The 26747-nt window shown below is 44.1% G+C and overlaps 1 protein-coding gene across 1 annotated transcript in view; it reads left to right on the forward strand.

Moving 5' to 3' along the window:
* Window positions 1-5595, forward strand: part of fam204a (family with sequence similarity 204 member A) — a 106511-nt gene extending 100916 nt beyond the window's left edge. The window contains exon 9 of the mRNA XM_038822027.1: window positions 4643-5595. Coding sequence (XP_038677955.1) covers window positions 4643-4694 — 52 coding nt within the window. The 3' untranslated portion in view covers window positions 4695-5595. The remainder of the gene's footprint in view (window positions 1-4642) is intronic.
* The last annotated feature ends 21152 nt before the right edge of the window (window positions 5596-26747 follow it).

Consider the following 26747-nt stretch of genomic DNA (forward strand, 5'->3'; position numbering starts at 1 on the left):
TGAGCCGGCCCTGATGGTTTACAAAACACATCTACTCCCCCGTCTTCCCCTGTCAGCATTCGGAAGGGACCATATCCTCCATGACACCCTGGTCCACTCTCCATCACCCCCAACACCTTATTCCCTTCCTACAGCACCTCCTTATGCAATCGTAGGAGGTGTAACACCTGCCCTTTTACCTCCTCGCTGTCCAAGGCCCCAAACACTCCTGCCAGCTGAAGCAGCAACTTACTTGTACTTCTTTCAATTTAGACTACATATCCGCTGCTCGCAATGCGTTCTCCTCTAGATTGGGGAGACCAAATGCAGACTGGGTGACCACTTTGTGAAGCATCAGTCTGCAAACATGAGCCTGACTTATGTCCGTTTGCCATTTCAATTTACCAGTTCCCAAATTCATGTTTCTGTCCTCCGTCTGCTGCAGTATTCCAGTGAAATCCAACGCTAGCTGTAGGAACAGCATCTCTTCTTCCGACAGCGCACTTTACCTTCTGGACTTAACATTGAGTTTTAACAACTGCAGAACATGAACTCTGTCCTCCATTTTGTATATTTCCCCCTAGTGCCAGTCTATACCTTGTAATTATGGTTTCACTTTCAGACAGAGCTGACCTTTATTCAGCTCGTAACACCTACTCTGGACCAAGTCTTTGCTTCCTTACTGTTGCCGTTACCATCCCTTTACCTTTGTCATTTAATCTCCCCATCCTCTAACCGATCCCTAACCATCCCTTTTGTTCAACCTGACCTTTCTCCCTTTTCAACAGCACTAAACTCATCACATTCCGACCTCTCTTCAGTTCTGAAGAAGAGCCATTTTGGACTCGATATGTTGACACTGTCTTTCCAAAGATGCCTGACACTGCTGGGTTTTTCCAACACCTTCTGTTTTTATTTTGATAAAATATTTGCCCTGCTCATAACTTTTAACTTCCACAACCCATTAAACATAGATGGTGTGTTGGTGCAATACATTGGGGTGCACAACTTTAATTACAATGGTTGGCTTTTGAGCCTGCTCCACCAGTTGATAAGATCACGGCTAATCCGATTGTGGCCTCAACTCTACTTTCCTGTCTACCTCCCCAGCCCTTGTTTGTGAAGAATCAATCTAACTCAGCTTAAAAATATTTAGTGACCCAGCCTGCACTGCTCTCTGGGGAAGAGAATTCCATAGACCAATGAACCTCTCCGTCTTAAATGGGAAACCCCTCCGAAGGGATTCTCCGTTTCTGAGACTAAGTGTTTATGCCAACACAGAATCCGTGGACTTTCACAACAGCAAAACTGGACGATTCCGCTACCGTTAAGGGGCTAGCACCGGCACCACGTGGAATACAATGATTCCAATGAGAAATGGTGCGGGATTCGCTGGTTTCACGATTGACACTCAGGATGCTGACAAGCTGCAGCCTCTGATACACACTGCACTCCCCACATACACCATCACAGCCAACAAGATGGCATTAAAGACGCGCAGTCCCACATGTCACAGACGCAGAGTCCCTATTTTTAAACTGTGTTTCCTAATTCCGGTCTCTCCCACAAGGGGAAACACCCTCTCAGCATTCATCCTGTCAATTTCCTTCAGGATCTTATATGTTTTACTAAGAGCACCTCTCATTCTTCTAAACTCCAATGGATACAGGGCCAAACCTTTCTCATAAGACCAAACCTTCTCTGAAAGGCTACTAATGCTATTGTATCCTTTCTCAATTATGGAGACCAAAACTGTACACAGTACTCCAGAGGCAGGGTTTTCCATCCATTCACGGCAGTGGGATTTCCCGGTCCGGCTGCAATGAATGGGAGATTTGGCTGAGCACAAAGTTCTCCATCTCACTAGCAGCAATAGCTGGGGTGAGCTTACAACGGAGTTTCCCGGCCCAGATGTGGTTTCACCAACACCCTATAAAATTGTAGCAATACGTCCCTACTTTTTATTCCATTCCTCTTGCAATAAATTACAGCATTCCATTTGTCTTTCTAATCACTTGCTGTACCTGCATACTAACTTTTTGTGATTCATATACCAGGACACCAAGATCCCTGTGCACCTCCAAGTTTTATAATCTTTCTCCATTTAAATAATATGCTGCTTTTCTATTCGTCAGCTAATGTAGGTGGATTCGCATTTTACTCCACTCTTACCTAAATCACTTTGTAAACACTTTATGTCCTCCTCACAATTTACTTTCCTCCATATGTTTGTGTAAATAGTTGAGGACCCAGGGCCCATCCTTGTGGCACTCCACTGGTTCCAGCTTACAAACTCAAAAAATGACCCATTTATCCCTACTCTGCTTCCAGTACACCAACCAATCCACTGCCCATGATGACATGTCGCCCTGTGTACCATGAGCTCTTATGTTGCATACTAAACATTGATGCAGCACCTTGTCAAATGCCTTTTAGAAATCCAAGTACTTGTTCCCATTTATCCACGTTACCCCAAAGAACTCTAATAAAGCCAATTGACAGCAGTGGGGAGATCCCGCTGCCGATAAACACACCTCCGGGGCGTGGAAAATTCCCCCTGTTGGCTCTGCCTAATTACAATAAGATTTTCTAAGTGCCCTGCTATATCTCCTTAATGGATTCTAGAACTTTCCCTATGACAGATGTTCAACTAACCGGCATGTAGTTTCCTGCTTTCTGTCTCCTTCCTTTTGTGAATAGAGGAGCTACATTTGCTATTTACAATAAGACATAAGAGCAGAAGTAGGCCTTTCCACCCATCTAATGTGCTCTGCCATTCCATAAGATCGTAACTGATCTGGGTAATCCTCATGTCCACTTTTTTGCCTTATTCCCTTACTGATTAAAAATCTGTCTATCTCAGCCTTGAACATACACAACGACCGAGCCTCTACAGCCCTCTACAGTAAATAAATCTACAAATTCACTACCCTCTGGGAAAATAAATTCCTCCTCATCTCTGTCTTAAATGGGAGACCCCTACTGTTTGTTTATGCCCTATGGTCCTAGACTCTCCCACAAGAGGAAACATCCACTCAGCCTCTACCCTGTCAAGCCCCCCGAGAATCCTATATGCTCAGTTAATCCTGCCTCATTGCACATGACCAAATCTAGAATAGCTGGCTCTGTGGCTGGCTGTACAACGTGTCCCCAAAACACTATGAACTACTTTTGCCAATCTGATTCGTCCAATCTATGTGTAGATTAAAATCACCCATGATAATTGCAATGCCTTTCTTAGAAGCCTGCAATAATTTCTTCCTGCATACCCTGTTGTACAGTGTTGTTATTGTTAGACCTTTAAACCACTCCCACAATTAACTTGCCTTTGCTATTTCTTATCTCTACCCAAACAGATGCTTCATCTTGATCTTTAGAACTAAGATTTTCTCTCACTATTGTACTATTGGGACGTAACGTCTGAGCTCCAGGGCATCGTATCTGGGGATACCACAAAGGTGCAGTGGCATATCCCTCCCGAAGTTCCCAAGTAAGGTTTGCACGGCAAAATCCCTTGGGCAATTGCCCTGCACTAGGAACCATCCAAAAATGTGATTTAAATCACAAGCTCAGAATGTGTTTCATCAATAGTTACCCGGAACACAGGGGTAGCACTGTGGCACAATGGTTAGCACTGCTGCCTCACAGCGCCATGGTCCCAGGTTCGATCCCGGCCCTGGGTCACTATCTGTGTGGAGTTTGCACATTCTCCCGCACAATCCTATCTTCTATGTATCTATAAGGTATTTACTTGGATGATCAGCCATGATCGTGATGAATGGCGGAGCAGGCTCGAAGGGCCAAAACGCCTCCTTCTGCTCCTATCTTCTAACCCAAAGATGTGCAGGATAGGTGGATTGGCCACGCTAAATTGCCCCTTAATTGGAAAAAAAAATGAATTGGTACTCTAAATTTATTTATTTTTAAATAGTTACCCGGAACCAGTTGCAAGAATTAAAATCACTTGTAGCTTCTGGGTAACTGTTGCACAGATCCACACCGACACTGCCCAAGGCCTGACCTGACCTGCCCACTTAACTTATACACTCATCTTGTCAAAGACCTTTAAATTTACCTGGTTTACAGCAGCTAGTGGCGTAAAAACATGGACATGGCCAACTTACCTTTGACTATGCAGCCTTCAACACTAGGCCCCGGGAATGCACTGCGCTTCCCAGAACTTGTCCAGCCTAAGTCGGAAAGTCAGGAAACATAGGGTCACCTTGATTTCAAGGGAAGAGTTTGAGCGGAGTGGCAATCCCACTCAGTTGTCACTCCATTGGAAGAAAATGGCCAATGTTATTTTTAATTAACAGAAAATCCCTACCACCTTTTCCAGCCTACTGTCCTTCTGGAAAAGTCAAGAACCCTTGAACTTTCAAATCCCAGTATTGATCACCTTGCAGCCCCTACCTACTCTGTTTTAAAAAAAAAATCCTCAGTTAATCTCATGTGCCTTCATGTCTGCTATTTTTCTATAAATGAGTGCGGGACCTGGGGTGGGTTGATTATTGCCTCAGTTGTGGACGGTGTGAAATGTGGATAATAACCTATTTTAAAAATTACTTCTTTAATTTAGTCCACTGTGAGCCAAAATCAGCAAACCACTCTCTGACATAAAAATATGAAATAAAAATGTAACTTTTTTTTTCATTCAATCCAGATTTGAAGCTAAGAGAAGATGGGAGACAAAAAGCAACATGGGCTATATGTGATGTCTTGACACCGTATGAAAATGAAGTGGGCATTGAGATGTGTTGAAAGTAGGGTTCTGTGCTGAATCACTTGACCTGTACTTGCACTCAATCCAATCTCAAGGGAATCATCTGGAAGCACTTTACAAGAACATAACAATGGCGGTGCCCTTCTGCTTTCATAACTACATTAACTAACCGGTTGCGAGTGATTTAGCCTTCAGTGTCTAAAATATGAACATAGTCAAGGAGATTGGAAGAAAAATTTGACGCACAATAAATAACTTTTAACAAGCTCTGGCAAAACTTCTGGTGGAGCAATTTAGTAATGTGTGCAAGAAAACAGTAATTTCTTCTGTCATCCACAAGCTGAAACTCTTATGAGTGCTTTATTTACAACTGGAATCCCTTACCTTTGTGAGGTGAGCTTAATCTATTTCTGTACCGCCAAGTCGTCAGCTGAAAGAAGAAAGGGAAAACTACTCTGATCCAAATCCCCCCGTGAAGAGTTCAAGCCACTCAGTGTCACCGTGCACTAGAATGGTCTACAGCCTGAATGGTGGACAAAGTATGGAGAACACATTTGTGTTATTTAACTCCCCCAGTGCTGGCCATGTGTTGACTGCATTCACTATTTCAGCAGGATAAAGATTGATTAGAACACACAATCTTTTGTAAGATCAACATAATTTGTTAGCCTGATACCATTTTTGACAATGCGCCATCTTTCTGCTTGTAACAGTTTGTGTGTGTTTGACTATATCGTACAGGTACTCAAAACTGCCAATATAATAAATTAAAGAGGACGTGTGCGATGTCACAATGCAAATGTTTATAATAAAAGCAACTTATCTAAATGTAAACCTAAATCTAACTGCAGCAGTTAAGCATTTCATATCCGATAAACAAAACTTGGTCGACAGCCTTGCAAATTTCTTAATTGCTCAACATCTAGATGTTTTCTTTCACAGTTGAAATAGTTAAAAATAATATTTATATTAATTTTGTGTTCATGGATGTGCAAAATTGAATGGAATATTTTCCCACTCTTGGCATTCAGTGTAGGCCATAAATAAAGTTTCTTCTACTGTGTTACATCAACCTCACGCAAGCTTAGAAGAGCACAGCAGCCATCTCCACAGTGTGGACTTTTGTGTTTCCTACAACAGGTATCTCTACAGCCCCACTCCAGGACTTGAGTATGTAACCTCGGCTGACAATTTCCCTTCATTATTTTCTATGTTTCTTTAAGATCCCCCCCCCTCATTCTTCTAAATTCCAATGAGTATAGTCCTAGTACTCAGTCTCTCCTCATAAGCCAATCCTTTCGACTCCGGAATCAACCTAGTGAATCTCCTCTGCACCCACTCCAGTGCCAGTACATCTTTTCTCAAGTAAGGAGACCAAAACTATACACAGTACCCCTGCTGTGGCCTCACCAGCACCCAATACAGCTACAACATAACCTCCCTGTTTTTAAACTCCATCCCTCTAGGAATGAAGGACACAATTCCATTTGTCGCCTTAATTACCTGCTGCACCTGCAAACCAGCTTTTTGTGATTCATGCGCAAGGACACCCAGGTCCCTCTGCACAGCAACATGCTGCCATTTTTTACCATTTAAATAATAGTCCATTTTGCTAATATTCCTACCAAAATGGATGACCAACATTATACTCCATCTGCCAGACCCTTCCCCACTCAATTAAACTATTTATAGCCCTCTTCAGACTTCCAGTGTCCTGCACACTTTGCTCTACCACTCACCTTGGTATCATCTGCGAACAATAACACATAACACTTGGTCCCCAACTCCAAATTATCTATGTAAATTGTAAACAATTGTCTCAACACTGATCCCTGAGGCACACCACTAGCCATTGATCGCCAACCAGAAAATTAACCAATCCTCTATCCATCCTAATTAACCAAACCTCTATCCATGCTAATACATTACCTGTAACGCCATGAACCTTTTATCTTCTGCAGCAGCCCTTTGTGCCGCATCTTGTTGAATGCCTTCTGGATACAGGCCAACGGGTTTGTTTCAAACACTAACTTTCGGAGCACTGCTCCTTCCTCAGGTGAATGAAGAGGTATGTTTGCAACCGAAACATCCGAAAGCTAATGTTTGAAACAAATCTGTTGGACTTTAACCTGGTGTTGTAAGACTTCTTACCCTAGTCTGGATACAGATACAGCACCTTGCTCAGAATGTCCTCAAAAGAATTCCATTAAGTTAGTTAAATATGACCTGCCTTTAATGAACACATGCTGAGTCTGCCCAATGGGACAATTTCCATCCAGATATCTCACGATTTCTTCCTTGATAGATTCAAGCATTTTCCCCACTACAGCAAATTTTGGTAAATTACCACAAACGCATTTGCTGTTACCGCGCCATCTCTTTTAATACCCTGGGATGCATTCCATCAGGGCCACGAAACTTGTCTAACTTTAGCCCCATTAGCTGTGAATTGGCTTTCATTCAAAAAGCTTCCATCCCAAACAGAATAGCTCAGCTTTGAAGAAAGCAATGGTGGTTGGGAGAGAAGGAATAGGAGCCCAAATGAACAAACCTTATTCCGAAATACGAGATGATGTGGAGATGCCGGTGTTGGACTGGGGTGAGCACAGTAAGAAGTCTTACAACACTAGGTTAAAGCCCAACATGTTTGCTTCAAGCACTAGCTTTCGGAGCACTGCTCCTTCCTCAGGCGAATGAAGAGGTATAATTCACCTGAGGAAGGAGCAGTGCTCCGAAAGCTAGTGTTTGAAACAAACATGTTGGACTTTAACCTGGTATCATTCTGGAGACAACAGCTATCCTCTTCACTATCAACGACACAGCCGTTTCTTGTGTCATCTGCAAATTTCCCAATCATGCCACCCACATTTAAGTCCAAATCATTAATGTATACCACAGATAGCAAGCGACCAAACACAGAGTTCTCTTGAATGCCCCTGGAAACTGCTTTTCATTCCCAAAAACATCCACGACCATTTCCTGTCATTGAGCCAATTTTGGATCCAACTCGCCATATTCCCATGTATCCCATGAGCTTTTACTTTTCTGACCAGTCTGCCATATGGGAACGTATCAAATGCCTTAGTAAACTCCCATGTGGACCCCATCCACTGCACTATCTTCGTCAAATATCCTTTCTTCCTCAAAAAAAAACATTCAAGTTAGTAAGACACGACATTCCCTTAACAAAACCGTGCTATCCCTGATTAATCCGTGCCTTTCTAAGCCTCAGTGTATCCTGGCTTTCAGAATTGATTCTAATTATTTGCCCATCACTGAAGTCAAACTGGCCAACCTTAAATTATTTGGCCTATCCCTCGCACTCTTTTTAAACAATGGTACAACTTGAGCAGACCTCCAAACCTCTGGTACCTCAACTGGGTGAGGATTGAAAAATGATCCTCAGGACATCCATTATTTCCTCCCTGTCTTCCGTTAAGAGCCTGGGATACAGTACATCTGGCCCTGATGATTTATCCACCTTCAAGGATGTTCGTCCCTCCAGTACTTCCTCTCTCATTATGTTTATTGTATCTAATATTTCACACTCATTAACTAGAATGTCTACATCAACCCTCTTCTTTGTGAAGACCGAGACAAAGTACTCATTAAAAACCCTGCTCACATCTTCTGCATGAACGCATAAGTTGCCCTGTACATCTCTGATAGGCCTTACCCTTTCTTTAGTTATCCTCTTGCTCTTAATTTACTGATAAAATGTCGTTGGGTTTTCTTTGATTTTATCTGCGATATTTTTTCGAATCCCCTCTTTGCTTTCCTGATTTCCTTTTTTGCTTCACCCTTGTATTTTCCATATTCTTCTAGGCTTTCTCAAGTATTACATTTTTTGACTATCTTTCTCAAAAACTATCTTTCTCTGCCTTATCTTACTCTGCTTCTAGATAACCAGGGTGCTGTCGGTTTGGCAGTACCACCATGTTTCTTTGTGGGACATGGCTACACTGCTCGTAAAACATCGCGTTTGAATGGACTAGTCTGTCACTGATATCACCAGATACCCTCTGTTTCGTAAAATTTGTCTTGTCTTTCCCCAATTCAGAATTTTTACTCTTGTTCTATCTTTACCCTTCTTCATGATAATGTAGTGTAACTATTATGGTCACTGTTTCCAAAATGGTCATCCACTGCTACTGCACCTGCTTGCCCAGCTTAATTTCCTATGACTAAATCTAGAATTGTGCCCCCTCTCGTTGAGCCTGTTACACACTGGCTAAAATGTTCTCTCGAATGCAGCTCAGGGCTGGAAGTTTCCAGCCATTCACACCGGTCCTGCCAACGGTGCACCCCTGTCCAGGGTTTCACGATGGTGAGGGGTGCATTCAATGTGACAACAGCCGACCAATGGTGGGCTGTCTCCCGCTATTGCGAAACATGCGGCAGGTCACGCGGTAAATCCCAATTAATATAGGATAGTTGAAGTCCCCAATTATTTACACCCTATTATTTTTGCACTCCTAAATTTCCCTATATATTTACTCTTCTATCTCACTATTTGGGAGTCTATAGTTCACTCCTAGTAATGTGACATTTTTTAAATTTCTGAGTTCAAAGGGGCTGGTATCGCACAGTGGGCTAAACAGCTGGCTTGTAATGCAGAACAAGGCCAGCAGCGCAGGTTCAATTCCCGTACCGGCCTCCCCGAACAGGTGCCGGAATGTGGCGACTATGGGAATTTAACATTAACTTCATTGAAGCCTACTTGTGACAATAAGCAATTATTATAATTATGACCCATATGGCCTCATTTGATGATTGATTTTGCATCATCATACCTCCTCACAACTGTAACTGATCCTTTAACCGATAATGCTACACCCCCACTTGTGGTGAATGTGTAACCACTATAATTCACACTGTACATTACTGTGTCCCTGTGGGCTCCATCTGTGAGCCGTTACGCGGCTCTGCCCACAGGGGGAGATGAGGAGCATGTACAGGGCTCCGCCCCCACAGGAAGTATAAGTGCTGCGAGTCCGCCTCCAGTTGTTGAATTGACGGTCGCATCAATTTAATCGGCTTACAACTGAGCCTGCCTGCGACTGTGCTGAACTTGTAGACCCGTCACCCCCGCCGGACTTGATTTTTTAACAGGGGGTGACTGGTGAATGTGTAACCACTATAATTCACACTGTACATTACTATGTCCCTGTGGGCTCCATCTGTGAGCCGTTGCGCGGCTCTGCCCACATGGGGAGATGAGGAGCATGTACAGGGCTCCGCCCTTGGTTCCGCCCCCTACAGGAAGTATAAGTGCTACGGTCCTGCGAGTCCGCCTCCAGTTCAGCACAGTCGCAGGCAGGCTCAGTTGTAAGCCGATTAAAGCCACAGTTTACTCCAACTGGTGTCTGGTTGAATTGATGGTCGCCTCCCCACTTTTGCTCCCTTTCTAACCTGCCCAAGGATTTTGAGCTGCCATGTTTTCCTCTCTTTAAGCCAAGTTTCCATTACAGCGATGATATGCTGCCTTGTTTCGATCTCTGCTCGCAGCTCATTGGCTTTGTTTTCTATACCCCTTGCATTTAAATATAAAAAACCTTTAAAAACTGCCAGATTCTTCTGCTCAACACTTTTAAATCTTTGCTACCTCTGTCAGGGCTGCACGCCAATTTTGTGTCTCTTGCTCCCTACTCTGCCCCCTGTGAATTGCAAATATGCCCTAAGGTTCCCATCCCCCTGCCAATTTCATTTAAAACCTCCCCAAAACACTAGCAAATCTCCCTGCAAAGACATTTGTCCTGGTCCAGTTGAGGTGTAGACCATCTGGCTTGAACAGAACCCACCTTCCCCAGGACCAGTCCCAATGCCCCAGAAATCTGGAGCCCTCCCTCCTGTGCCATCCCACCAGCCACACATTCAGCTGGCGCGTTATCCTATTTCTTTACTCACTAGCATGCGGCCTTGTGAATGATCCTGAGATTACTACCTTTTGAGGTCCTGCTCATGAATCTCTTTCCTAATTTCATAAACGTAGCCTGCAGGACCTTGTCTCTTTTTCTCACTATAATGTCTGGCCAGTGTGGACCACGACCTCTGGCTGTGCACTCTCACCCTCCAGAATATTCTATGGCCACTCGTTGATATCCATGACTCTTGCACCAGGAAAGCAACATACCATCCTGGGATCATGTCTTTGCCCACAGTCTGCCGGTCTGTTCCGTTTTGTGGCCTATGTTGCGGAGTTTGCCTTCCTGGTGCAACACCTCACTCCCCACACCAACTTTCCCGTCTTTAATTTCTAAAGCTTGTGAAGCTTTCGGAATGAGTGTACTTGACTCTAAAATTAGTATCCCATATGTCGCTGCCTTACTTGGGAGTGGAAGGTGTCATGATATGTTTATTGACTGGGATGTAAAGAGTTAACAAGTTAATGATATTGCTTCTTACCAATAGAGAAACCATAGAACAGTCATATATATATCATGCTACTTCTGTGTAAAAAATGGTTACGCATAAGAGACATCAGGGGCGGGATTTTCCGACCCCCCCTGCCGGGTCGGAGAATCGCCGGGGGCCGACGTGAATCCCGCCCCTGCCGTCTCCGGCACCAGAGATTCGGCGGGAATCACGCCTTGCCTGTCGGCGGTCCACCCCCGGCGATTCTCCGGCCCGCGATGGGCCGAGGTCCCGCTGCTGTCATGCCAGTCCCGCCGGCGGGAATCAAACCACCTACCTTACCGACGGGACCAGGCAGCGCAAGCGGTGTCCTGGGGTGGGTGCGGGGCGATCTGGCCCTGGGGGGTACTGCCACGGTGGCCTGGCCCGCGATCGGAGCCCACCAATCGGCGGGCAGGCCTGTGCCGTGGGGGCACTCTTTTCCTTCCGCGTTTGCCATAGCCTTCACGATGGCGGACGCGGAAGTGACCCCCTCCCCTGCGCATGTGCGGAGATGACGTCAGCAGCCGCTGATGCTCCAGCGCATGCGCGGACTGGTGTGGTGCCATAGGCCTTTCCCGCCAGCCGGCAGGGTGCCATCGACTCCGGCGGGGGCCTAGCCCCTCAAGGTTAGGGCTTGGCCCCTAAAGATGCGGAGAAATCCGCACCTTTGGGGCGGCCTGACGCCGGGGTGGTTCGCGCCACTCCATCCCGCCGGGACCCCCCGCCCCACCGGGTAGGGGAGAATTCCGTCCCAGTTGTGTGAGAGTTCTGCAGTTAGAGATAGCATAGTTTAATTCAGTAACTTTGGCCGGGATTCACGCCGGCCCCTGCCGATTCTCCAACCGGCAATGTCGGAGAGTCCCGCCCCTTATACTTTAGGAATACGTACGGGTCTTATTTAGTAGTGTTAATAAATTACTTTTGTTTGTTAACAAGGCTTTGTTCTTTGTTCAACACTACGCATCCAAGTAAAGCAAAGCAGAGAGCAACACATGGTATCAGTAATGGTTCCTAAAGTAGAATAGTAAGGTTTAGGCAGAAAGAAAAAATCTCCGTTCAAAGAAAGAAAAAAACCTTGCGAGAAAAAAAAATCTCACCCAGACTCCAATCGCAACAACCAGCAGTGTCAAAAAACAAATACCCAGTCGAATCTTCATGGAGGGTTTGAAGACTCCAATGTCATTCAGGACATTTAAAACCTCCCCACAGCAGCACGGTAGCACAAGTGGATAGCACTGTGGCTTCACAGCGCCAGGGTCCCCGGTTCGATTCCCTGTCACTGTGCGGCGTCTGCACGTTCTCCCCGTGTCTGTGTGGGTTTCCTCTGGGTGCTCCGGTTTCCTCCCACAGTCCAAAGACATGCAGGTTAGGTGGATTGACCATGATAAATTGCCCTTAGTGACCAAAAAGGTTAGGAGGGGTTATTGGATTACGGGGATAGGGTGGAAGTGAGGGCTTAAGTGGGTCGGTGCAGACCTGATGGGCCGAATGACCTCCTTCTGCACTGTATATTCTATGTTCTATGACTAGGACATCGAGGAAAGTAGATGTGAACTGGAAAATTTTCAAACAAGAATTTGAACAGCATCTCTCAGCCTTAAACCTCGAAGCGGTCAATGAGAAGCTAAAGATTGTGCTGTTACTAAATTTGGCTGGACCGCTGGATATAGAATTGGATTACTCATTCCAAATTGAGAATAAAGTTGATAAAAATAAGTTTAAAGTGGTAATTTAAAAAATTGATAGACATTGGGAGCTTAAAAGAAATGAAAAGCTGCGTGAATGATTGCAACGGCAACAAAAGCAACACTAGAAGATTCTATTAAAATGTGCCGTATGAGCAAAGTAACAAAATAGCTGCTCCAAAATATTCTCTCGTGAAAGTGACGCCAAAGTGCACAATGTGATTCCCGCCATTGAAGCCGTAGCGGAGCTACAAAAAAATCAGCGCTACAGAAGAAGACCGTTTTGAGCAGGCACGCTTGAAACGACAGCACACTCTTCACGGAGACCAGTTTGCGGATGCTCACTTGGGACAAAAATGCGATCAGGAAGTTGACCCGTTCTGTGCGTGCGCATGACAAGTTTGTGCATGATGTCACAAGTGTGATGACGTACATGTGGTGAGGTCATGTCCGTTTAAAGAAAGTGCCCAGCCTTTGTAAGGATGTGTTTAAAGTGTGACAAGTTAAACTATTTTGCCTCGCAACACAGAACAAGGATTACATTTCAACTAACAGCTGAACAAATCGTTTGCAGCACCGATCAAACACTTTTCAGCATGAAACAAGAAGAAACTTTTCACAAATCTAAAAATAAAGATAAACTCAACATCAGAAGATGAATTATATTGGGAAGATATATTCTATATGGATAGAATTGAAAGTGTAGACAAAGGTTCACAGGACATTTCAGAAGCTGAAAAAATAAACTCAAGTACAATTGTTCCAAATCCCGATGAATAGACAATTCCAATAATGCTGAATGCCACATTAATTAAATGCAAGCTTGTCACAGGAACAAGTGCCAATTTTCTCAGTCTCTCCGATTTGAACTGCCTGAGAGTTCAACCCACAGTTTTTGATCAACAAAAATGGCTGATCGCCTACAGTGGGAATACGATTGAAACACTAGGCGTATGTGACCTAGAAGCATAAGCCAAAAAGAAAACAAAATGTAACTACAGAACAACAAAATTTACACAAAGGAACGACTTTGAAGCCAAAGGACAACTAACCAATGCATTGCAATTCAATGGAAATAATATGTTAAGACTTGCAGTTGCCAAGCCAGGCTGGGGACTCACGATATTTGGGGTTGGGGTGGAGCCGGGAGTGCAGGAGGCGAAAGAGGCGGTGTTTTGGCCTTTGCGTCCCAAGTAGCCCGGCGGAGGATCTTGTTGCAATGGAAAGATGCGAGACCCCCAAGCGTGGAGACCTGGATCAATGACATGGCGGGATTCATTAAGCTGGAGAAGGTCAAATTCGCCCTGAGGGGGTCGGTACAAGGGTTCTTTAGGCGGTGGCAGCCTTTCCTCGACTTTCTGGCTCAACGATAGGGAACTAGGTCAGCAGCAGCAGCAACCCGGGGGGGAGGGGGGAAAAAGGGGGGGGGGGTTTCAGGGGGACATTGTTTATGTTAATTTAATTTATTAATTAATTTTGTTGTTTATTGGGTTGGGGGGGTGGGGGGGGTTCGTTATATGCGTTGTTATGGGTGCCGGGGGGTGTTTATTATTGTTATTGTTATTATTATTGTTCTGTTGTTATACATTTTTCAAAAATCTCAATAAAAATTATTTTTTAAAAAAAGACTTGCTGTTGCACTTGGCAAACCATACAGTGTGAAAAACAATCCAGATGGCAACTGAGCAAGGGACTCCAGTGCAGTGTGAAAAACATCTGCCATTCGAGACAACACAGACAGATGCGTGTGTAGATCGCACAATGGAACAAATTCCAGGAAGAAAAGGGCATGTTTAGAAAGAGAAAAACATCACTCCAACAGTCTAGAAGAGTTGGTCCTTGCTAAAAGAAAACCAGAAAGCAAACCGGTTTTTAGGGCAGAGGAGACACAAAACCAACATGCAAGCACAGAAAAATGACCACGTCAGGCAACAAAGGTGGTTCAACCTGTTGAACACCTGATCGTTTCAACTGATGACTTGTTGGTTATGTGTCACACTACCAAAGTGAAGACTATAGACTCAATTTGTGGACTGTAAAAAGTTTTTTAAAATTTGTTAACTACTGTACAATATCAATAATCAATTACATGTAAAGAACATACAATGCTCTTAATGTACATATGTTTGCAGCAATCTCCAAACATCTTTAAAAAAAGGGATGTCATGATATGTATATTGACTGGGATGTGAAGAGTTAACAAGGTAATGTTAATGCTTCTTACCACCAGAGGGATCGACAGAACAATCATATATATATATCACGTGACTTCTGGGATTCTGGGTAGAAGATGGTTAAGAGACATCAGTTGTGTATTTGAAAGTTCTGTAGTTAGAGATAGCATAGTTTAATTCAGTAACCTTATACTTTAGGAATACGTACAAATCTTATTTAGTAGAGTTAATAAATTAGTTTTGTTCATTGACAAAGCTTGTTGTTCTTTGTTCAACACTACACATCCAAGCCATCCAGGTTAAGCAAAGCAGAGAACAACACAGAAGGAAGGAGAGAATTATTCTCACTACTGTGCAGAAAGGAAGTGTTCCATTTGGGAGAGGGAAGAACTGAAGTTCCCAGGCATTTTCTAAATCTCGCAGCTGCCCTGTTGGTTATCAAACATCAGAATTGGTGGTAGCCGTGTAATGGAGTTTGTTGCTTCATAGAGAGAGGCGGCATGAGCCACCTGCAGACAGCTTAGAATGGGAGAAAATGGGATGAGAAAGTTTCCGATAAATGCTTTCTGCTAAAAGGATCTACTTGAAAGGATTATACATACCTTTTTTTTTATCAGATAATAAAATATCTGGTAATCTTAATATTAGGGAGTCATGCTGATACTTCCCCGTAAGTATGTTCTGTTCAAGGGGCAGCCACATAAAAGCACAGCGCTTCCTTTGGAATTCTGTTGATGTTTCAAGAAGTTTGTGAAAAATGATGTTTCAATGCAACTTCATAATTATGAGCCAAGGACAAAGCAGTCTTTACCTGCTGAAGTGAAGCTAGTAATGATTAGAGCCTAATTGGTATGTAGGCCGTAATCAAGCTTGCAAAATAACCGGTGATAATGCGCAAAATGAGTACTTTTTAAATTACGTTGTTGAAATGACTCTCAAAAATTGGTTTGACGTGGATTTTTCAGTCATATAAAGGATAACATTGATGTTTCAAGGGTACAGACCCCAGAACAGGTCATAGAGATCAAAATCATTGTCCCCTTAACAATGAAAATCACAGCATGATTACTACGTATTTCTTAAAGACAACTGTGACTACTATTTAAGTAGAACACCCGTTGGCATTAGCAGTACGTATGTTAAATGTTACGAACATGATTCACATTGAGGTGTATGGAGAAACTAAAGTACTAGAATTACTGGTAACAGTCATTTCCTTGAATGGATGAAATGGCAGTGGCAATAGCATGGACGCCATGTGGTTTGATTGATACATTTTAGAGCAAATGTTGTTCCACTGATATTCTGTTTTGGGTATTTCAGGCTGAGACAACTTTTTAACGAATTCAATATTATGTTATGCCAACAGCTTTTGAAAATTGCAGTTTTGAATGCAGTCTGGTGAATGACATGGCAGAATTATGTACACCTTTGGGCCATTTCTGGTATATCAGCACAGGGGCTACATTGTTTTTCAAGTCCTGACAGCTTACTGAATTATCATCGAAAGCAAGCAATAATTTATGTTCACAAATGGAAACTGCAGTAAATCTGTTGTACAATTTCCGAAAAAGGAGACACATTCGTGCAATGATTTGAAATGAAATCATAAAGTCCCTTCTGAACAAGGTAATAACATATATTAGATTGTCTCTTTTCCTATTTACACTTCTAAAGCAAAGATGTATTTGTAATGTTCACCTAAATGTGCACCTGGTATAACCATTAGTGTATTCTTGTATTACCAGAGAATAGTTCCACTGCATCATTCCTCATCCAATCAGACTCCATGTTAATGCATAGTACTGCTTCTCTTGGGCAAGCAGGGGGTTAGGATGCCAGAAAAATGAAGCAATTTGTAAATTGCAAACCAGCCATTGTATTTGTGCTATAAAACTTTTAAGGGTGGTTTTCTTACTGTGGGAATATTTTTCAACGCTGTTGCCAGTGCTGACATGTCTCGCCTCTGAACATAATAAATATGATTGGGTGGCAATTACAACCCTGGATTCAAATATTTTGTTAACGAGTCATGCACATAATACTATGTTAGTCATCTAGTCACACTTCAATTTTCTGAAAGTTTGCAGGACAGGTGGTTTTGTTAGTAATTAACGTATAGGATCGATGGTCAAACAGCACATTTCTCGCATAAAACATTGAACTGTTAAATGAAGAAAACAACAAAGATCAGTTGGAGACTTGAAGAAATGATTAACAGTTCAATCGACTAAAAAGTGCAAAGAGTCTCATTTGTGGGGATGATGTGTCTCCAGTCGCAGAGACCTTTCTGACATTTTCTTCAAACAATCGCCCCCTGCTTAGATTCAATAGTGACTGGTGAAGCACATCTTGTTGAACACCTGGATCTGCATCTTGCCACATTCTAAGACCAGGAACAGAAATATATGAGATTTTAAAACATGGCTTTCAGTTTATTTCGGCAAATAACAATTCAAGCTTTCTGTGAAAACAATGATAGGGTTATTTGTTGATATAACGACCATATGTTGATCATATGAAACATTTCAGTAGTTCATCATCTACAGTATATGCGGAATTTGCAATTGAAGGACCACTCACAACCAATGATTGAGGAGCTAACCTCATTTTACATATCAAAAACCTCTAGGTTCTCCATTCCGAGGTATCGCTAATTATTTTAGGTTAATTTCCTGAGTTACTCTATTTCAATTGAAGATATACAGACATTGAGCCGGATCTTCAAATGCAAGTGGGATCCGATGCTGGCACCATGCTGGGAAGATCCAACAGAAAAAGAAAGCATACGATAGGCACAAAGATCTAAACACTGCAGATAGCCTAGAGGAGTATCGGAAGTGCAGAACAAAGTAAATAAGGAAAACAAAGAGAGGGCATGAAAAAAGATTGGCAAGTAAAGTTAAAGAAAGCCCAAAGATGTTTTCCCAATAAATTCTTTTTTTTTATATACATTTAGAATACCCAATTCATTTTCTCCAATTAAGGGGCAATTTAATGTGGCCAATTGACCTACCCTGCACATCTTTGGGTTGTGGGGGCGAAACCCATGCAGACACGGGGAGAATGTGCAAACTCCACATGGACAGTGACCCAGAGCCGGGATCAATCCTGGGACCTCGGCGCCGTGAGGCAGCAGGGCTAACCCACTGTGCCACCGTGCTGCCCTTTCCCAATAAATTCATGGTAAACAGTTAGTTAAGGCAAAAGTGCAACCAATCAGAGATGAAGAAAACTTTTGTGTAGATGTAGATGCTGTGGGAAGGGTTTTAAATGAAGATTTTGTCACCATGTTTACAAAGATAGGGGATGATGCAAACATAGTGGTCCAGGAGGAACACTGAGATATTGGATAGGATAATCAGAACGAGAGAAGTGCTCGAAGGGTTGGAATCCTTGAAAGTTGATAAGTCGCCAGGGCCAGCTGGATTGTTTCCGAGGTTGTTGAAGAAGGTCAAGGCAGAGATAGCAGATGCTCTGAGGATAAATTTTCCAATCCTCACTAGATACAGGGGAGGCACCAGAGGACTGGAGAAATGTAAACATGGTTCCATTGTTTAAAGAGAGATCAAAGGAAATGCCAAACAATTATACGTCGGTGGTGGGCACATTAATAGAATAAATCCTGAGGGATAGGATTAACTGTCACATAGAAAGGCTAGTCAGGGATACTCAGCAAATATTTGAAAGGTCTTGCTTTGCAAATTTGATTGAATTCTTTGAGGAAGTGACAAGAAGGGTTGATGAAGGTGGTGCAGTGGATGTTGTGTACATGGATTTTAGGAAGGCGTTTGAAAAGTTCCCACATGGCAGATTGGTCAGAAATGGAAAAGACCATGTGATACAGGGCAACGTGGTAAACTGGCTAAAAAGTTGGCTTAGTGACAGGCAACAAAGGGTCGTAGGCTGCCCTTACAAATGGAAAGTTGTTTCAAGTGGTGTTTCACAGGACTCGGTGTTGGGACCCTTACTGTTTGTGTTATATATTAATGATTCGGATGTGAACGTGGGAGTGGCGTGGGCAATAAAGTAGCAGATGAAATTTAACACAGAGTAATATGAGGTCTTGCATTTAGCGAGATTAGTTATAGGGAGAACGCAAAAAATGGGAATATACTAAGAGGGGTACAAGTACACAGGTCCCTAAAGGCAGCAGTTCAAGTAGACAAGATTGTAAAGAAAGCATATGACAGAGGTGTAGAATATAAAAGTATGGATATAATGTTGGAATTGTATAAAACACTGGTGAGGCCACAACTGGAGTATTGTGTGCAATTCTGGTCACCACATTACAGGAAGGTCATAATTGCTCTGGAGAGAGTGCAGAGGAGGTTTGCCAAGGCTAGAAAGGTGTAACTACGTGGAGAGGTTGGATAGGTTCGGATTATTTTCCTTGGAACAAAGAAGTATGAAGGGTGACTTGATTGAGGTGTACAAAATTATGAGGGGAAGAGATAGAGTGGACAGGATAAAATTGTTTCTCTTGGCAGAGAATCCTAGAACCAGGGGATATGTAAGTGGTAGAAGGTGCAGAGGGGACATGAGAACAAAGAAAAGTACAGCACAGGAACAGGCCCTTCGGCCCTCCAAGCCTGTGCCGACCATGCTGCCCGTCTAAACTAAAATCTTCTGCACTTCTGAGGTCAGTATCCCTCTATTCCCATTCTATTCATGTATTTGTCAAGATGTCCCTTAAACGTCACTATCGTCCCTGCTTCCTACCCTCTGTGTAAAAAACATGCCTCGTACATCTCCTCTAAACCTTTCCCCTCACACCTTAAACCTATGCCTCCTAGTAATTGACCCCTCTACCCTGGGAAAAAACCTCTGACTATCCACTCCTGTCTATGCCCCTCATAATTTTGTAGACCAATACCAGGTCGCCCCTCAACCTCTGTCGTTCCAGTGAGACCAAACTGAGTTTATTCAACCTCTCCTCATAGCTAATGCCCTCCATACCAGGCACCATCCTGGCAAATTGCTTCTGCATCCTCTCTGAAGCCACATCCTTCTGGTAGTGTGGCGACCAGAATTGAACATTATACTCCACATGTGGCCTAACTAAGGTTCAATACAGCTGCAACATGACTTGCCAATTTTTATACTCAATGCCCCGGCCAATAAAGGCAAGCATGCTGTATGCCTTCTTGACTATCTTCTCCACCTGTGTTTCCCCTTTCAGTGGCCTGTGGACCTGTACACCTAGATCTCTCTGACTGTCAGTAATCTTGATGGTTCTACCATTCACTGTATATTCCCTACCTGCATTAGACCTTCCAAAATGCATTACCTCACATTCGTCCGGATTAAACTCCATCTGCCATCTCTCCTCCCAAGTCTCCAAATGATCTAAATCCTGCTGTATCCTCTGACAGTCCTCATCGCTATCCGCAATTCCACCAACCTTTGTGTCGTCTGCAAACTTACCAATCAGACCAGTTACATTTTCCTCCAAATCATTTATACATAATATGAACAGCAAAGGTCCCAGCACTGATCCCTGCTGAACACCACTAGTACACAGCCCTCCAATCAGAAAAGCACCCTTCCATTGCTACTCTCTGCCTTCTATGATCTAGCCAGTTCTGTATCCATCTTGACAGCTCAGCCCTGATCCCGTGTGCCTTCACCTTTTGTACCAGTCTGCCATGAGGGACCTTGTCAAAGACCTTACTCAAGTCCATATAGACCACTGCCCTACCTGCATCAATCATCTTTGTGACCTCCTCGAAAAACTCTTATCAAGTTAGTGAGACACGACCTCCCCTTCACAAAACCGTGCTGTTTCTCGCTAATACATTCATTTGCTTCCAAATGGGTCTAGATCCTGTCTCGAAGAATTCTCTCCAGTAATTTCCCTACCACTGACGTAAGGCTCACCGGCCTGTAGTTCCCTGAATTATCCTTGCTACCCTTCTTAAACAAAGGAACAACATTGGCTATTCTCCAGTCCTCCGGGACATCACCTGAAGACGGTGAGGATCCAAAGATTTCTGTCAAAGCCTCAGCAATTTCCTCTCTAGCCTCCTTCAGTATTCTGGGGTCGATCCCATCAGGCCCTGGGGGACTTAGCTACCTTAATATTTTTCAAGACGCCCAACACCTCATCTTTTTGGATCTCAATGTGACCCAGGCTATCTACACACCCTTCTCCAGACTCAACATCCACCAATTCCTTCTCTTTGGTGAATATTGATGCAAAGTATTAATTTAGTACCTCGCCCATTTCCTCTGGCTCCACACATAGATTCCCTCCCCTGTCCTTCAGTGGGTCAATCCTTTCCCTGGCTACCCTCTTACTTTTCATGTACGTGTAAAAAGCCTTGGGATTTTCCTTAACCCTATTTGCCAATGACTTTGAATGACCCCTTTTAGCCCTCCTGAGTCCTAGCTTAAGTTCCTTCCTACTTTCCTTATATTCCACACAGGCTTCGTCTGTTCCCAGCCTTCGAGCCCTGACAAATGCCTCCTTTATCTTTTTGAGGAGGAACTTAGTTATGCAGAGAGTAGTGGGGATTTGGAATTCAACACCTCTGGGACAGTTTGAAATTATCAGTGTGCTGCTGGGGCAGAAAGAACAGGGAACCTATTAAGGGACCTACATCAGGAAGTGTTTTAAGCTCCTTTAGAAACTTGTTAAGGGGCTGGGGTGGTTGTGAATACAACTTTTATTTCGGTGAGCTCAAAGAAGGCACCTGCCTGGATGAGTGCAGCTCCAAAAAAACTCAAGAAGCTTGACACCACCCAGGACAAAGCAGCCAGCTTGATTTGTACCCTATCCACAAACATTCACTCCCTCTACCACTGACGTACAGTGGCAGCAGTGTGTACCATCTTCAAGATGGAACTCACTAAGGTTCCTTAGGCATCACCTTCCAGACACACAATCACTACCATCTGGAAGGATAGGAGAAGCAGATACCTGGGAATACCATCACATGAAAGTTGCCCTCCAAGCCACTCGCCATCCTGACTTGGAAATATATCGCTGATCCTTCACTATCACTGGGTCAAAATCCTAGAACTCCCTCCCTAACAGCACCGTGGGTTTACCTACACCACAAGGACTTCAGCGGCTCAAGAAGGCAACTCACTGCCACATTCCCGAGGGAAATTAGAGATGGGCTAAAAACGCTGGCCTAGCCTCCATCACAGCAGGCAGAACAGGGTGGCATCACAACACCGGTGCCACCTGCAACCCTTCAGAGGGCTCCCGCCAAGGGCAAATCAGGCAGCAGGGCGTGGCAGACAACAGGCCGCCTCAACCTCAGATGTGGATCCTCGGGAGACAGATAGACGTAGCTGGAGGGTTAGGAAGGTTAAGAAATTATAGTTGTGCATTGTGGACATGGATGATATTTGGCACTTAGATATGTTGGGTGCTGATGTTTGTCTATTGCTGTATTAAAAACCACCTATGTTAACCACATTTAGGCTGCCCAATCTTCACTGATTGGTGACTGCATCGGCACATCTAGTGTTAGGGATGCATTCGGCCTTGCAGCGCTGCCTCCATCCACTCTATGGGATGATCCCTCACACTGTAAGGACTCAGTAATGATACAGAGAATCCTGTGACCGAACCCACGCGGGACAGCTTCAGGAGAGATGTGTACTCTGTACATCATTGCTCTGAAATAACCAAACGCACAGGGGGTCTGTGAGCTGCCAGCAGCTAGACAGGAGTCAGATATTTACAGTATCTCTGAGGAGCATCACAGCCCTTTCCTTGCTGCAAGTCATCATCGCCCTGCTGCATTGACTGGGCAGCTAGCATTCCAGGATACCCCATCACAAACTCCCTGAATTGTAATTCCTCATAGTTCTCCCTGGCTGCATTGGAGTGGCCATGTTCTGAAGGAGCACCCAAGTTTCCTCCCTAATTCTGCTCCTCCAGGAGATGTATGCGATGAGGGCACCTCTAGCCCTCCTGCCCATGTGAACACTATAACCTGCATGTCCACCTTCCTCCACTTCCTCTGGAGGGTCCTCTTTGGCACCCTCCTCCATGTCCTCATTCAAGGAGAACTCACGTTCATCTAGATCCTCCTGAGAAAGTTCCTCACCTCGTTACAGAGCACGTTATGGAGGGTACAGCACACCACCACAATGTGGGAGACCGTCAGGGGGCTATACTACAGGGCTCCACCAGATCTCTCCAGGCAGTGAAAATGCATCCTGAGGATGTAGATGCTCGATCACTGTGTAGGTAGCAGTGTGTGCCTCGCTGTAGCAGGTCTCCACAGGAGTCTGTGGCCTCTGCACTGGCATCATCAGCCATCCCCTGAGGGAGTAATCCTTACTCCGGGGAGCCATCCATGTAGCTTTGGATGTCCCTCGAAAAGATCCAAGATCTGGGACTGGCCAAGGATAAAGCTGTCATGGAAGCTCCCGGGAAATGGGCACACACCTGCAATATGCGCCTGGTGTGATTGCAGACCAGTTGCACATTCAGGGAGTGGAACCCCTTACGGTTAATGAAAGGCACTCCCTGGCCATGGGGAATGGAGAGCCTTATGGGTGGCAATCAATTGCCCCTGCACCTGTGCAGACCAGCGATCCAAGACAATCCTTAACTTACTGTATAAGGTGCCGATGGATCATTCTTACAATGTTTTTGTTTTTCAATGGAATGTATTTGTGTTGACTATTTTGAATGTTTTTCTTTAAATGATTCCCACTGTTTACATACAACCATACCTTTTAGTTGATTTACCCAGTCAATCTTAGCCAGTTCTCCCCTCATGCCTATGTAATTGGCTTTGTTTAAGCTCACGATTCTGGTTTGTGACTGGAGTATACCTCTTTCAATCTTAACTTGGAATTCAACTGTGTCGTGATCACTTGTTCCCAACAGATCTTTTACTATGGGGTTACTAATTAACCCTTCCTCATTACACAGTACTAGACATAAAATAACTTTATCCGTAGTTGATTCCACAATGTATTGCTGCAGGGAACTGTCATGGAAACATTCTACAAACTCAGCTTCGAGACAACCCTTGCCGTTGATTGATCCAGTCTATGTGAAGATTAAAGTTTCCCTTAAAGTCATTACATTGCCCATCAACTGAACTATCCCGGCCCAAAAGGGGATTAATTATCAACAAAACTAGAATATCAATTCAGATTTTGACATTTGATGGTATTCTCTTTAAGGTTATACATAGTCAGTCGAGGGGTATCTACTGGAGATAAACAGGCCCAGTGTTGTGGTCAGTGACAAAGGATCCATGCTCACCATTCACCTTGCTGATTGACAGCTACCCACAGAGCAGAGACTTCCTGTCATCACTAACATCTTTTGACATCTGCAGAAGTGTGAGCTGATGTACTTTGTGGAAGGAATAGGCAATACGGACTTAGTGGCAGAATTCTAAAGAATGTGCAAGATCAGAGGAACCTGGGGTTCATAGATCATAGAATTTACAATGCAGAAGGAGGCCATTCAGCCCATCGAGTCTGCACCAGCTCTTGGAAAGAGCACCCTACCCAAGGTTAACACCTCCACCCCTATTGCAGAATTTTGGACACTAAGGGCAATTTATCATGGCCAATCCACCTAACCTGCACATCTTTGGACTGTGGGAGGAAACCGGAGCACCCGGAGGAAAGCCACGCACACACGGGGAGGATGTGCAGACTCTGCACAGACAGTGACCCAAGCCGGAATCGAACCTGGGACCCTGGAGCTGTGAAGCGATTGTGCTATCCACAATGCTACCGTGCTGCCCAATGCATGTGCATTGATTTCAGAAGGGGTCAGGAATATCCAGAGAGTGGTTGGTGAAGCAAATGGGATCTTGACTTCTTAAATAGAGGCAGTGACTACAAAAGCAGGAAGAGAAGATGCAGAGGAGTTTTACCAGGGATGTTATGGAGGGGTGGGGTTTAGTTGCATTGATCGGAGAGAAGATTGAAGTGATTCACTTTGGTGGAAAAATATAAGGAGAAGCAATATAAACTACAGGATAAGCTATAACAATGGTGAGCACTAATAGCCTCACTGTAATTATTGGAACCAATTTTGGCTAATAATCCAAGATAATGTATCAATTGGAAAATATGGGTCAATAAAGAATGGATAAGGTATACGTTCTGAAAACATCCTGATCGACACAACAGAGAACATCACAGTAACTCGTGGCACTTCAGGCAGGCCAGTGATGTGCAGGTTCTGCCTTTCCGACCTGTTTTCTTGCTCTTCCATCTTTGCTCTCAGTGTCTTGCAAAGGTCTCCAAAGAGCCCCACCTCCAACTCCAATGCCACCACCCGATTGCTGTGGTCTGCCATCACCCTCTCCATCTCTCGGATCTGCCACCCCTGTGCCTCCAAACACAATTCGACCCTTTCTATCGAGCCCTTCAGGGGTGCCATAGTCCCTTCGATGGCTCTCGATCTGTGCTTCTGCGTCTCGTTCCTTTGTTGATGGAACTTTTCCCTGATGAAAGCCATCAACTGTTCCACTTGGGGCTTTCCAACTTGTGCTGGCCCTTCCCCCTCCACCATCTTTCCAATGACTACTGCGCACATATACCTTCCAACTCCTTGGCCAGGTCTTTCACCTTCTTTTGCCGGGTTTGGTAACAAGCAGCCATGCCTCACCCGGGAGGGAACGTCTCCTCCAATCTTCAGCTGCACCTTTCCATCGACGTTACACCCGTTTTCAGGTAAAAAGAGCTCTTTTCCATGCCTTCGAGCAGGAGCTGCCCTATGTGCGACCACACACCATGGCCACCACCAGATGTTTTGAGGCATTCAAAATCATGGAGGGTTTTTATCGAGTAACTAAGGAGAAATTGACAGAGCGATGGGGAACCAGATGATTATAGCTTCAAGGTAATTAGCAGAAGAAATGAGATGAGATGAAGGGGTTGTTAGCAGCTGGAAAGCACTGCCTGGAAGGGTGTTGGAAGCAGATTCAACAAATACGTTCAAAAGGAAATTAGATTAATACTTGAAGGTGAAGCATTCGTAGGTTTATGGGGAAAGAGCAAAGGAGTGGGATTAACTGGATAGCTCTTTCAAAATGCCAGCACAGGCATGATGAAATGAATGGCCTGCTTCTGTACTGTATCATTCCATGATTCTATTGCAATAAAACAACTTGTATTCATATGTGCCTAAGGCATTTCACACAGGCATTGGTTTGACACCAAGCCACATGACATGAATAAAGGCTTTCATTCTGTTCCATTTGTCAAAAGGAGGCAAACTTAACGATTTCTTGATTGGACATTGCACCAAGGTGTCTTCAGTTCAAATAACTGTGGAACAATTGAAGTTTGCAGCACAAAAAGATGATATTTAATCTTTGTACCTTAGCTTCATTTGTAGCAGAGCCAACTAAGCTGGAAAGGAGTACGAGTTCTTATTAACCCCTCTCATTACTTCAGTTGGATTTCTTGCCATGGATATGGAGAAATCACCATTTGAAGATGCTGCAATTTACCACTTTTTCTGATGTGCACACAAGCGATTCCCCCCTGATCGATGATACGCAGAATTTCCTTCGAGGAATCGAGAATCACGTTTTTCAAATGCCTCCTATACATAGTCACACTCTATAAATGTGTTACGTTTGCTATGTATATCATTTACTTCTTCTCAAGGCATCACTATTCTGCCATGCCTCCAGACACCTCGATTGGATTTTCCCATGATAAAGCTCCCTGTCACATGGTCGTGAAAGCAGCTGTTCACATCTGCCACCGGATGGGGCTTCTTCAGCTCGGGAAACAGCAGATTCCCATACCTATACCTGCAACATCACTGATCAACTCTGAGGG

Source organism: Scyliorhinus canicula, chromosome 16 (genome assembly GCF_902713615.1).
Source record: "Scyliorhinus canicula chromosome 16, sScyCan1.1, whole genome shotgun sequence".
Classification (NCBI taxonomy): domain Eukaryota; kingdom Metazoa; phylum Chordata; class Chondrichthyes; order Carcharhiniformes; family Scyliorhinidae; genus Scyliorhinus; species Scyliorhinus canicula.